At 43.7% G+C, this 12,642-nt stretch overlaps 1 protein-coding gene across 1 annotated transcript in view; it reads right to left on the bottom strand.

The window, feature by feature from the left end:
* The window catches only part of LOC121853822, a 21,999-nt gene extending 9,576 nt beyond the window's left edge, over positions 1-12,423 (bottom strand). Inside the window, exons 1-4 of the mRNA XM_042348198.1 lie at positions 12,347-12,423; positions 11,527-11,708; positions 6,468-6,588; positions 5,978-6,108 (exon numbers count right to left, since the gene is read on the bottom strand). Of these exons, the coding sequence (XP_042204132.1) occupies positions 5,978-6,108; positions 6,468-6,588; positions 11,527-11,703 (429 nt within the window). The 5' untranslated portion in view covers positions 11,704-11,708; positions 12,347-12,423. The remainder of the gene's footprint in view (positions 1-5,977; positions 6,109-6,467; positions 6,589-11,526; positions 11,709-12,346) is intronic.
* Between the last annotated feature and the right edge of the window lie 219 nt (positions 12,424-12,642).

The raw sequence follows: 12,642 nt of genomic DNA on the forward strand, positions 1-12,642 counted from the left end.
ACACACACACACACACACACACACACACACACAGAAGTACCATCACCCTCCACATGAGTTGATAAAGTAAAGAAAAATAAGGACGTACAGGAAGAACATTGATAGATAGGAAGAATAACACAACAGGGAGGAAGGAAGGAAGGAAGAGGGGTGGGAAGAGAGGGTAGAAGAAGACAAGTGGGAGACGATAATGAGACACATGGAAGACGATAAGTGAGAGAATAAGGAGAAAACAAAACTGGAGGATGGGGAGATATGTGAGATGGAGTGAGGAGAATAAAATAGGGCACAGAGAGGATGAGGAGAAAGTAGGGAGGGATAAAGGAGAGGAGCAGAGTAAGAGGGGGGGGGTAAGGCAGTAAGGAAGAATAGGAAGAGGATAGAGATAAAAGATAGTATAAAAAGACGTGTGAACAAGGAAGAGACGCAGAGAGGTGGGAGGGAGAGGGAGGTCCAGAAAGGGTGGGACCTTCCTATCTAGAATGGTCTACCAGGAGTGGCCACCATGGTCAACGCCCAATGGACAGGGGCCCTCTCTTCCTGACCCTCCTGCCTCCTCCTCCTCCTCCTGGCCGGGACTAATGGATGATGCCCCTCGCCCTTCACGGTGGTGCATCCAAGCTGCTATTTTCTTTCCGCCTCATAACCTACCCCTGTACACACACATGACAGCTCCTGTCTACTGCTCTGGTACACTTGTTGTTAGCCCGACCCTGTGTGGTACTGTTGCTGCTACGTCAGGATACATCGACTCTCTTCCTTCTGCTATACTACTACTACTACTACTACTACTACTACTACTACTACTACTACTACTACTACTACTTTTTTTTTTTTTTTTTTTTTTAAAGTGGCCTCCAGCCTCCCCCAATAGCCACACCTTCGCCACCATTTATTTACCTTATTAAATATCCTAATACATAAACTATCCTATCTGTGTTAAATTAGTTGAGCCTGCAGATCCATGCGGCATTCAGTGACTGTAGCCTCATAGTCGATATCTGCATCAGTTGTCGGAGTAGGGGCAAGCTCTCGTTCCCCTGAGGCAGAGCAAAGCCGACCGAGAAGGAGAAGGACAGTCGACATCTCATCCAGGCTGTGACATACTTCTGGGCTGCTGCTTCTGTTCGGAGATCAGCTCCTTGCAGGCCCATCCACCAGAGGTTGTGAACACTAGGAGTGAAGCTGCCTTGATCAACATTTTGAATTCTCTCCCCATATGCCCTTCTCTTGTCGTTCTCGTTCCTCCTATGCGCAGCATCGAGAGCTAGGTTACGGTGACAAACGGCCATGGGATCAAAAATCCTGATGTCGAAAAGCTCGCTGTCGCGTCCAGAATCCTCGAGCACTGACGTCCACACGGGCTTCGTTAGATGTGTTTGAAGTCCTGTGTTGGAAGATCTCGCCATCCAGTGGAAGGAGGGTCGGTTCTACCATGACGTCGGCAGATTTCCTTCAACATATTTGCTGTGAGATCCCTTACCTCTCATGCCTCATGCATATGAAGCCCCCTTCTTGCAAACCATGGCGTGATCGCCATCATAGGAATAGCCACACACGCATTGGGAGGGCAAACCATCTACTGGCCAACCGTACCTTAGAGCAATGGCATCTGTAAATTCTTGTTTGTTAAGGCTGAAACCATTTGCCCTTATCGGTAACGTAGTTAACCAGTTCGGGGCGCCCACCTCCTGCACTATAGCTACTTTTTGTCAAATTTTCTGGAACCAGCAGCAATAGTTGCTGCAACATGTCATTTTGGCAGTGCTGCCGATCTGTTGTAATGGACCTACGGATCTTATTAACTTCGCTGGTGTCCACTTCCCCTGTTGCATTCTGGGCTATTATGTGGTCAGTGAGGGCTGCCGTGAGCTTTAGTGAATTTTGATGTTCAGAGTCAGCAATCTCCTCTCTGGATTAGTTAGTCCCATCCTCCCAGTCTTGGTGGAAGTGCAAGAAGTGTTCTTTCTACTAGGGTTAAGTCGTGGTGTTTCACTAGTTTGGGAATGAACTTGACACTGATTGCTTCTTCAAAGGGTGGAGGAGGGTCGGATCTCAGGGATGGTACTACTACTACTACTACTACTACTACTACTTTTTTTTTTTTTTTTTTTTCATGTGGCTCTGTGTTAGCAATCTCAGACAGAGCTTAGTTCCTCACCCCTTTCATTCACACGCTTCCACTTTCGTGCGGTCTTTGAAGTCCATAGTGCCAGTGCACTTCCCGATAATGGCGTCATTAGTTATTTTGACCTCACTTCCGCCAAAAACCTCCAATGCCCGTTCATAATGTTCTGGCTTCACGATGAGGAAGGACTTGCTGGCGTTTGGGTGGTACACTATTTGTGGACCTCGCGATGTTACCAAGTCCCACCACTTTTTGATGCACTCCACTTTTCCTGCTCCTGTAAGGTCATCAGCATATGCCACTTTCTTGACCCCAGTTGTTTCAAATTTTATTTCTTGTTGGAGCACTGATAGGCCAATTGCATACATTGCCATTGCAACAGGGTCCCCTTGTGTTGTTCGCTCGGTTGACTGTAAGATGGTATCACCTCTTAGAGCCTTGTTGTTTACTATGTAGAGGTCTGATGGATTCCTATACGAATTTTCAACATATATCGCAAAGCTTGGACACTTGATATTGATGTTGTGCAGTGCAGCCTTGCGGTTAAGTATGTTGAATGCGTTTGAAGCATCCACCAGGAGAACGGCCTCATAATCACGCTGCTCGAATATCAATCTCATGGCGTGAATGGCAGCCTCCCCGCCAGCTTGGTGGGCAGCACACACTTGTAGGTTCCCTGCTGCTGCCCTGACATCATCCTTTACCACCTCCATTATGCATTTTCCGATGATCCGCCTCAGCACTTCCCCCACCCCTATAGGTCTACATCCTGGTTTCTTTTCCAGAGGAATAAGGCGGCAAGCCATCAGGGCCTGGAGGTGATGGCAGCAAGAGGATGCAAGCTTTCTTGCAAGGGCAGCAATGGCAGTGCAGAGATCGCTTGCTACAGGGCCAAACTTGTTTGTGCTGAGGATGACTCTCCAGCCGTTTGCATCCAGACCTGAAGGGCCGGCTCCTCCTCGAGTCTTCAGTGCCTTTTTCCACACCATCTCTCCTGTTATTTTCTCGAACAGGACAGCATTTGGTGGGATATAGTTACCCTGGAACCTGATACCTTTTTCGGCGCTTGCAGGGGGTTAGCACAGACGCAGCAATGATTGTTACCAGGCATAGTGAGCAGCACCTTGCGCGACAGTTACGTCCGCCTCCGAACATCTGATTTAGTCCCAGGCACAAGATTATACTGGTTCTTATGAGGGAAGGGCGAAGAGGTGACAGTCTGGACTGCTGTGTCCAGGTAGTAGGGGCATACGTGCGCGCGTGGGTGTGTAGGCTTCACCCCCCCCCCCCCGAAGGGCGACAATCCACACGTCAGAATGATACAATATGGACAAAAATTTGTCACACCAAGCACTTGTTTATATATCCATGGCACAAATAGCCACTATTTATATGGTCTCACTGGTGTAATATCAGTTATATATACTCACTTGGTTCGTCGAGACCCTACTGTACATGAAGTGTCCGTTACTATGGTGGGGAGGCGACCGCATGGGAGCACTCTCGGCCCCATAGGGGCGAAAGTCTCGAGACCACCCCTGTCAAAGTACGCCTGTCGACACTGACCTTGGCTCCGAGCCTCGCATTATTCCACCGACCCAGCTACTACTACTACTACTACTACAATACTTTACTGCCACTCGGAATCGAGCATAACGATCATTGAGCTACGATACAATAATATGAGTTATTAATGGTGTCACCTTTGTTGGTTAGCTCTGAGGTGACTCGAGAGGCCGTATGCATATGTGGCATTTGTGGAGAACTGCATCTAGTGCGATTGTCTGCCACGGTATGCAGTTGGGCAAACTCGAAAGTATTGACACTTCTTGTACTGTCCTCAAAGCGTTTACGGTGTGGAGTGGTCGTCCCCCAGGTGAGGGGGTCGATTTGACATTTTTTCAGGTTTGTTTTAAAACTATTGTTATACCTTTTCCGTCGCCCGCCAGCGTTACATTTACCATTCGTTAGATGACCGTAGAATAGTTGTTTTGGCAGGCTATTGTCGTCCATGCGGGTAACATGACCAGTACAAGGTAGTTGTTCATGAATAATGGCTAACTCGATGCTCCTACACTTGGTGTCAGAGAGAATACTGGCATTTGTTCCCTTGTCTTCCCAGCAAACTCGGATGATGAAACGTAGACTAAGTTGGTGAAAGTTTTCAAGTGCGTTGAGGTACCATCTGTATGTGACCCATGTCTCTCTGCCATACAGCTGGATTGGGAGGACTACTGATTGGTATACGTGCAGCTTTGTAGACAATTTCAGCTCTCTACAGCTGAAGAAACAGGTATTGAGTGTGCCAAAGGCTTCAACACATCTAATCCGATGTTGAATCTCTTCATCGACGTCCGTGGTGGTGGACAAGTGGAAGCCAAGGTACTAAAAGTGGTTAACATTCGAAAAGGTAATGCCGTTAACTTGGATGGAAAGTGGAGGTGTGGCTGAACCAGGGACAGGCTGAAAGAAAATCTGAGTCTAACGTATGTTTATCTCAAGGCCTAAGTGTGTATATGCATCTAAGTAGGTGTTTAGGATTCCATGTATGCAGTTGCATGAGTAAGGAAGGCAGCCAAGAAAATGTAGAGAAGAGAGTTGGTTCAAGTGCACTTCTTTGTTTTACCTCCGTTTGGATGGGGAGAACTCAGACTGGGTGCCATTGTGCAGGACTGCCGTTCATGCCATTGTGGAGATGAATTTTGGTGGGCATCCAAATCGACTGAAGTTCACAGAGGGTTTCCTGTTGACCAAGTCAAAGGCCGATGAGGGCCATGTACAAGTCACGGCAATGCTCTCTGCACTTTTCTTGTATCTGGAGGGCAACAAAAATCATGCCAGTGGTGCCACGTGATTGTCTAAAGCCACATTAAGATTCTGGGAGGAAGTTTTCCACGTCAGGAAGTCTGTTTAGGAGGACTCGGGCAATAATTTTGCCAGCTATGGACAACAGTGAGATCCAACGGTAGCTGCCACAGTCTGACCGGTCTCCCTTGTTCTTATAAATATTGACATTGGAGACGTCTTTAAGAGCTTGGGCGATTTCTTCCTATTCTCATATATTCTACAGGAGAGAGTGGAGACGGCTAGTAATCGGAGGTCTTCCTGCTTTAAACACCTCTGCTGGAATTCCATCAGGCCCTGTGGTTTTATTACTTTTTCATCTGCTTGATGGCAGTAGCTCCGGGTACTGAGGAACCTGCTGGGTAGTCAGGGCATCCACATTGGTGTTTCGGTTGAGCAGGGAATAGTAGTGTTTTTTCTAGCACTGAAAGATGCTTTCTTCGTCTTTAATTATGGAATTACAGTCGGATGAGTGGAGTGGGACCGCACCATTGAAAAATTCGCGCATCATGTGTTGACTCGAAAATCGGGGTGTGGGGTGGGGGGCGTTTCCGTATGTACTTATATCAATATAATTTAACCCTGTGTACTAACATATACCAAACCTGCCAAATAAAATAGTAAACTATTATTATATATACTTTACGAAATAACATAACAAAGGCAATTGCCTTTTCAAACTAATTTTAGGTAACTTCATAATCATAAATGGCAAACAAGAATTTGATGACAAGTGTTGCTTTCACTGACTTAGTAATTCTTTCGTTACAAATTAACTAACTAGAAAGAGAATTGGGATTATCCCAGTGGAAATTTTAAATAAAACTGATCAGCAGAAGGTATACTTCCGATGCACAATCAATTCCATATCAGCAGAGTTCATAGATCCCCATATCTAAATGAAGGTTAGAAGCTGAACTGATACCTAAATTATATAGTGATAATGAACAGAAATTAATATAAAAGATGAATATTTAAATTCTGTATGATTCACATATCACCCACCTCATTAAAAAGGTGATCTGTGATGATAAGGTCAAACTCTTTCCTTTTGCTATAATATTGTTTAACCTCTGGAAGAGTGTAGAAACGAGTAGCTGCGATTGTCAGAGGCTCCTTTAACAAATGAAAACCACCTGGAATGATCAATAATATATGATTATGGTTTTCAAAGATAGTTTTCCCCTCAAGTGAGAGCTTAAGGAGGAATCTCGGAAATTGAGAAACTTGAAAAGTGAGATGTTATCTTCTACCTTTCACCTTTAATTTTATTTTTCATGCCATTATTTGTTAATATTTATTCATATTCTTAAATGTTCTAGAAAGAGTTACAATTTCAAGTATAATTATAATATTCCTATGAGCTTGTCTATAAACAGACAAGCGTAGAGATTGATGGACAGAAAGAGAACTAAACACAGTCGGAATGTAGAAAAAAGTTGAATACACATACACACATAAATTCAGAAAGCCGAGTGGTGATATCATTACTTGCCTGCAAGGGCAGTTGTACCCTCGAAATGGTTACTTGGCGAAGAGATTCCGACATTAGGGAGAAATAGTTCCGTGATGTTGGGGTTATGGAGTTTTGGCGGGAGCGGGTGCATCGTCACGATCTAAAACCAGAACACCATTAATGATATGTGGAGATATGTATATATTATAAAAATAAAGTAGTATAATATATGGATTTCATGAAGATTAGGAACACCAGCTTATTTTACCTTATGATTATACACCCTAACCAAACCACTCCTAGCATTAAAGTGTTTAATACTGATTTCACAATCTTACTGTGACATACACACAAATACCACTACTTTGCTGTCAATCGGAATCGTGTATGAGGATCATCCAGCTATGACACAACGATATGAATTATTAAGGATGTCACCTTCGTTGGTAAGTTTTAAGGTGACTAAAGAGGCCGATTCGGGACCGGCAGGGTCGATCACAGATGTTGCACATGTGGATGGCTACATCTAGTGCGGAGAGGGATGTGGCAGTGTCTTCCCGGCGTTTGCGCTTGTTTGCCTCGGTTTGTACTCGGGCTAATTCGAAAGTGTTGACACCCTCACGTGTGGTGCTCCTCCAAGTTTTGGCACTTTTTCAGGTTTGTCTTAAGACTATCCTTATACCTTTTCAGTTGCCCGCCAGCGTTACATTTACTATTCGTTCGGTGACTGTAAAGTAGCTGTTATGGCAGTCTACTGTTGTCCATGCGGGTAACATGGCCAGTCCAACATAGTTGTTCATGGATAATGATAGCCTCGATGCCCCTACTGTTGGTGTCAGCGAGAATACTGGCATTTATTCTCTTGTCTTGCTAGCGAACTCGGAGGGTGGAACGTGGAATACGATGGTGAAAGTCTTCTAGTGCCTTGAGGTGCTTCCTGAATGTGACCCATGTCTCGCTGCCATATAGTAGGGTGGAGACGACCACTGTTCGCTATACGTGCATATTAGTAGATAGTTTCAGCTCCCTACAGCTGAAGACATGGGTATGGAGTCAGCTAAAGGCTTGAGATGTACTGTACATGTGATCCGATGTTGAATCTCTTCATCAGTGTTCGCGGTGGTCGACAGGCTGAAGCCGAGATTCCGAATGTGGGTAGTACCGTTAACTTAGATGGAGAGTGGACGTGGGACGAAACCAGAGGCACTGGCACGAGTAAGGAAGGCAGCCATGAAAATGGAAAAGAGAGTTGGTGCCAGTACACATTTAACCCCTGTTTGGATGGGGAAGAACTCAGACTGGGTGCCATTGTGCAGGACACTGCCGTTCATGCCATCATTGAGTTGCCTCACAATGGCGATTAATTTTGGTGGGCAGCCAAAACGGCTGAGGGTCCGCCATAGGGCTTCTCTGTTGACCGAGTCGAAGGCCATGGTTAGGTCGATGAAGGCCTTGTACAGGTCACGACGCTGTTCTCTGCATTTTTTCTGTATCTAGCGGGCAACAAAGAACATGTCCCTGGTGTCACGTGATGGTGTAAAGCCACACTGAGATTCTGAGAGGAAGTATTGTGCCTCAGAAAGAAGTTTGTTTACGAGGACTTGGGATATATTCATGTGTGCTACGGACAGCAGCAATATCCCACTGCGTTTGCCACAGTCTGACCGGTCTCCCTTGCTCTTATAAATATTAACAATGGAGGCGTCTTTAAGAGTTTGGGCGATTTCCTCCTTTTCCCGTATATTCTCCAGGAGAGAGTAGAGATGGCTGGTATGCAGAGGTCCTCCTACTTTATACACCTTGGCTGGGATTCCATCAGGCCTTGGGGCTTTGTTATTTTTCGTCTGTTTGCTGGCAGTAGCTACCTCATCCAGGGATGGGGATAGGTGAGGTGGGTCAGCTCTGGATGCTGAGGGACCAGCTGGGTATTCAGGACATCCACATCAGTGTTTCGGTTGAGCAGTGAATGGTAATGCTCTTTCCAGCTCTGAATTATGCCTTCATCGTCTTTAATTAGAGTTAACGTCGGTTAAGCGGAGAGGGCCTGCGCCACGATTGAGTGGCCCATACAATGTTGTATTGGAATTGAAAAATTCGCGCATATCGTGCTGATCCGCAAATTTTTGTGTTTTACATGCATTATTTTAAACCAGTCGTTCTTTAGATTGTGAAATTCGCGGTGGGCCACCTCTTGCTTCTTGCAGAAGGTATCAGCTTTGGTCTGAGATTGAGGGTTGTTCTGCCAGTCAGTTAAAGCAGCACGTTTATCATCGACGAGTACATTGATTTCCGGGTCATTTTCATGAAACCAGTCTAGGCGTATTCTTTTGATCTGGCCGAGGGTCTCTCTGCAAGTTTTTGTCTTGACAGTGTCGAGAATATCCCATTCGGCACTGGGATTTGGGTTGTTTGTTGTCGGGTTGTTTATCAGCGCATGTTCGACCTGCTCTCTGAAAGCATCTGCTACCGTTTGAATCTTCCAGGCGCTTAGTGGTAAAATCTTTTCTGGGGGCTTGCTGCCTTCGCCGTTTTGGGGCTCTTACTAGCCGATGATTAGTGTTGCAGTGGTCTGAGCCACATATGGTTTGGCGGATGAGGACATCTCGGCGATCTGTTTCTCTGACAATGTTGTAGTGAATGAAATGCTAGTGTTTGGATCGTGGGTTAATCCGCAAGGCAGCGGGACAATGGATGGTAGGCACCAGGAAGTGTCCACATACCAGTGGGCCTGTGCGCCGTCCCTCTAGGGTCCACTGCTACTCCGAGATCCCTTGCTGGTCTAGCCTGGGCCCCCAAGGCACGTAGTTACGTGTTTTGCCACGAGGAGGCACAGCTGGAGTCTTGACGATGAAAGGCTGTGTACTGGCAGGGGAAGACTTAGGCAAGTTGCTTCCCTGTTTGCCATGAGGGCTAGCCAGCGGCGGTAGCTAAAAGCGAGAGGAAGCAAGCAGTGCTTCCACCTTAACACCAACATACTGTAGCCACAGTAGCTGCATTTCACCACCCTGTGTGCGAACACACACCCACGCACATATTATATATATATATATATATATATATATATATATATATATATATATATATATATATATATATATATATATATATATATATATATATATATATATATTTATTTATTTATTTATTTATTTATTAATTTTTGTCGTTAACTAAAAACATCGTTAGTATCATGGTTGTCCCTGTAGTTCAGTTGTTGGTAAAGGTTAAGGAGAGGGTTGCCACCTCACCATTTATCTATTGATTTTTAAGGGGGGCTTATTTTTTTGTGGACACATTTGTTGCAATGCATGGATGGTTATCCAATAGTAGAGAAAGAAAAAATGTTTGTAATGTGAAAAATATAAATTTTTCCTTCAGAACTTTATGATCTTGTCATAAAAACTCCCCCAGGAAGGCTGAAGGTCTAAGCCACTAATGGTGACATACAACAAGAATTAACTCAATCAAACTAAATGATTTCATAAATCTTGTGATTTGTTTAGGTTTGGTTGGTTTCTGTCGCACCAGAAACTGTTGCCATTTCCTAAGAACACTTCTAAAGGTACTATTGTACTGATGGTTCATAGTCATTATTTAATCATATTCCACCTAATAAGTATTTTTACTTTAAAACAAATACTTCATTGAGATCCTTTTAATACGTAACGCAGTTTAATTTTTTACTTTCTCCTTGACATTTTTGAAAAAAAAATATGGGAGTAAAGGTTAATTGTGGTTTGTATTTTTCAGTTTTATGTATCCGTTATCGTTGTTTTTTACTTGCTCGGGAATCTTGCGTCTCAGCTAACTGAGTAAGTCTCTATTACCTCTCGTGTTGAAGATTGGGATTACTGTTGCTCTATAAAGTCACCCAGGAAATTATCTTGATCATATGATTTCTAGATAGTGACTTGCATACACCATTAACTCATGAACATCTGGAACTTTATGCCATTATTACATGGTCTTTTGAGTAATTGTTTATTCCAGCATCATGTATCCTCTTAGCACCAGCATATTTTATCAGAATATGAACTTTTCGCAAGATGGGATTGAATATGGAACCAGTCACATATTGGTGATCCTTTCTGGAATGAGGAGTGCAGTTCTTAGCTATCTGGATATTCCCTTAAGACATCTCTCTTGTTTTTTATTGAGGAAACACAATGTTCCTACTTCATTGTCGTGTTTTGTTTTTCAAACAAAATTGTTTGTTATAACATGTGGTGCTCCCTGGCAGGCACGTATTGTTCCCCAACATTGTCTTGCACCATAGGTTTTCAGTTTTCCAGAAAATAAAACTGAATTTGAGTATTTTTTTACTGGAAAATGGAAGAACATGGCTACATCCTCTTGAATCAGTAGATTTTGTTTTCCTCCTACGAGCAGAAAATATATAAACTTACTGGTGGAAATTTATAGTTTTCACTCCTGGGATATTTACATTAAAGAAGTTTCTGGGTAACCAAAGTTACTTGAAGTTTTTAGATAGGTCGCTGGTTCACCCTCGGGGCACCCCTAGTTCACCCAGCTGTGAGATAGTACCTAACTTTACATTTGGTCAAAGTGAAGTTGGTCGAGTGCAGTGCCGGCCAAACTGCCCCTATGCGTACCTAAAACAGGATTAATTTAAATTGCGCCGTATACCAACTGGTGTTAATGGTCCTTCAGGCCAATGGAATTAATTTCCATAGATTACGGCAGCGATATGTGATTTGTTGAAAAAGGATAATATTGTAAGATGAATGTGCGCGTGTAGTGTTTGATAAAGGGGTGACGCTAGCTCGGTGATTTATAAAATAAGAGAGGAAGAACGTAAGGCGAGCCATCGTTATGTAGGGAAGACTGTAAGTATCCGGGCTTCTATTTAGACCTAAGTCATGGCGGCAATGTGAATGACAACTGACTACAGCCAACTACAGTGTCATGTTTCAATACGAACCTCTGAATAATTTTTGTGCAAACTAGCGTCTATCTGATGTTAGTGCCGATTAGTGTTACACAACAGTTGAAGACCTGGATATGGAGAGCATTATACTAGGTTCACACTGGATATGAATGAGTAACCAAAGTACAGTAGTAACTGAGGACAAGTAACCTGGTGACCACGCAGTGCCAGCGCCTCCAGCAGAGGCTTGAACATATTCCAGTGACTCCTTCCTATCATCGGGATTGGCACAAGAATTTTGTAGGATTTATCAGGAGGTGACAGCTCGCCCATGACGCCATCATCAGTCAGGGCAGCGACGAGACACAGCAACCACACCACCCGCATCTTTCCTATAAGACAGTAAGCTGGCATCAAAGGAAAAATTCTGCTTTCTTGACACACCTATGTGAAAACAAGAGTTAGCGAATAAGGATTGTCTTTTAGACTTTCTCTTGCAAGGAGAGGGTGCTTTCGGAGGACTCTTCACCATCCAAATCTCTCTCCAAAGAGAAAAACTGCTCAAGAAAGGGAAAAACAAAGTTTTCAAAAAAAGATTGAAATACTTTTCAATCAAGATATACCATTGTGTCAGATCTTTTCAAGTACAGGATCTTTGCATATTTTCATTTTGATTACTCCACGAGCACGTGTAGAGATGCTTTTTATTATTTCAATGATGGTGTACAGTTTTCCCAAAGTCTATACAGAGCTTGTAAGCGCCCTGTTACTTGAGGCTAAATAAGTTAAATTTTGGAGGATGGGATTAATTTTAAGTGAGCCTAGAATAAGGAATGAATGGTTCCATTTCAAGAATGTTAGCTGTAGATTCTCTGTTTCCTGTTATGTGCATATTACTTTGTCACCTAAAAATAATAGTAACCAACCCGAATAGTAGTTAGTTTAATAATAATAACAAAACCATTAATCACAGCAACGTTAATTATATAGTAATAATGATGCAATGTCCTGTGCCGAGTTAATCACTTACCCGCCAGCAGCAGAGCAACGTAGTCCCTGTTGTGAAGGTGTAGCCAGTACTGCCGGGGTGCTCAGCGCTCTTGCTCCGAGCGTGATATGTAATACACCTGACTTGTGATCACACACAAACACACACACACTCACACACACACACACACACACACACACACACACACACACACACACAGAGGCATGATCGTTACCATATATGGTGATGTTTTTCATTTTCTCCATTATCACTATAAATTTAGTCTGGGAAACATAAAATAAACTGGGATGGCCGTCTTTAAAACTTGACACGCGTGC

The sequence above is a fragment of the Homarus americanus genome, unplaced genomic scaffold (assembly GCF_018991925.1).
Source record: "Homarus americanus isolate GMGI-L3 unplaced genomic scaffold, GMGI_Hamer_2.0 scaffold18703, whole genome shotgun sequence".
NCBI classification, from domain to species: Eukaryota; Metazoa; Arthropoda; class Malacostraca; order Decapoda; family Nephropidae; genus Homarus; species Homarus americanus.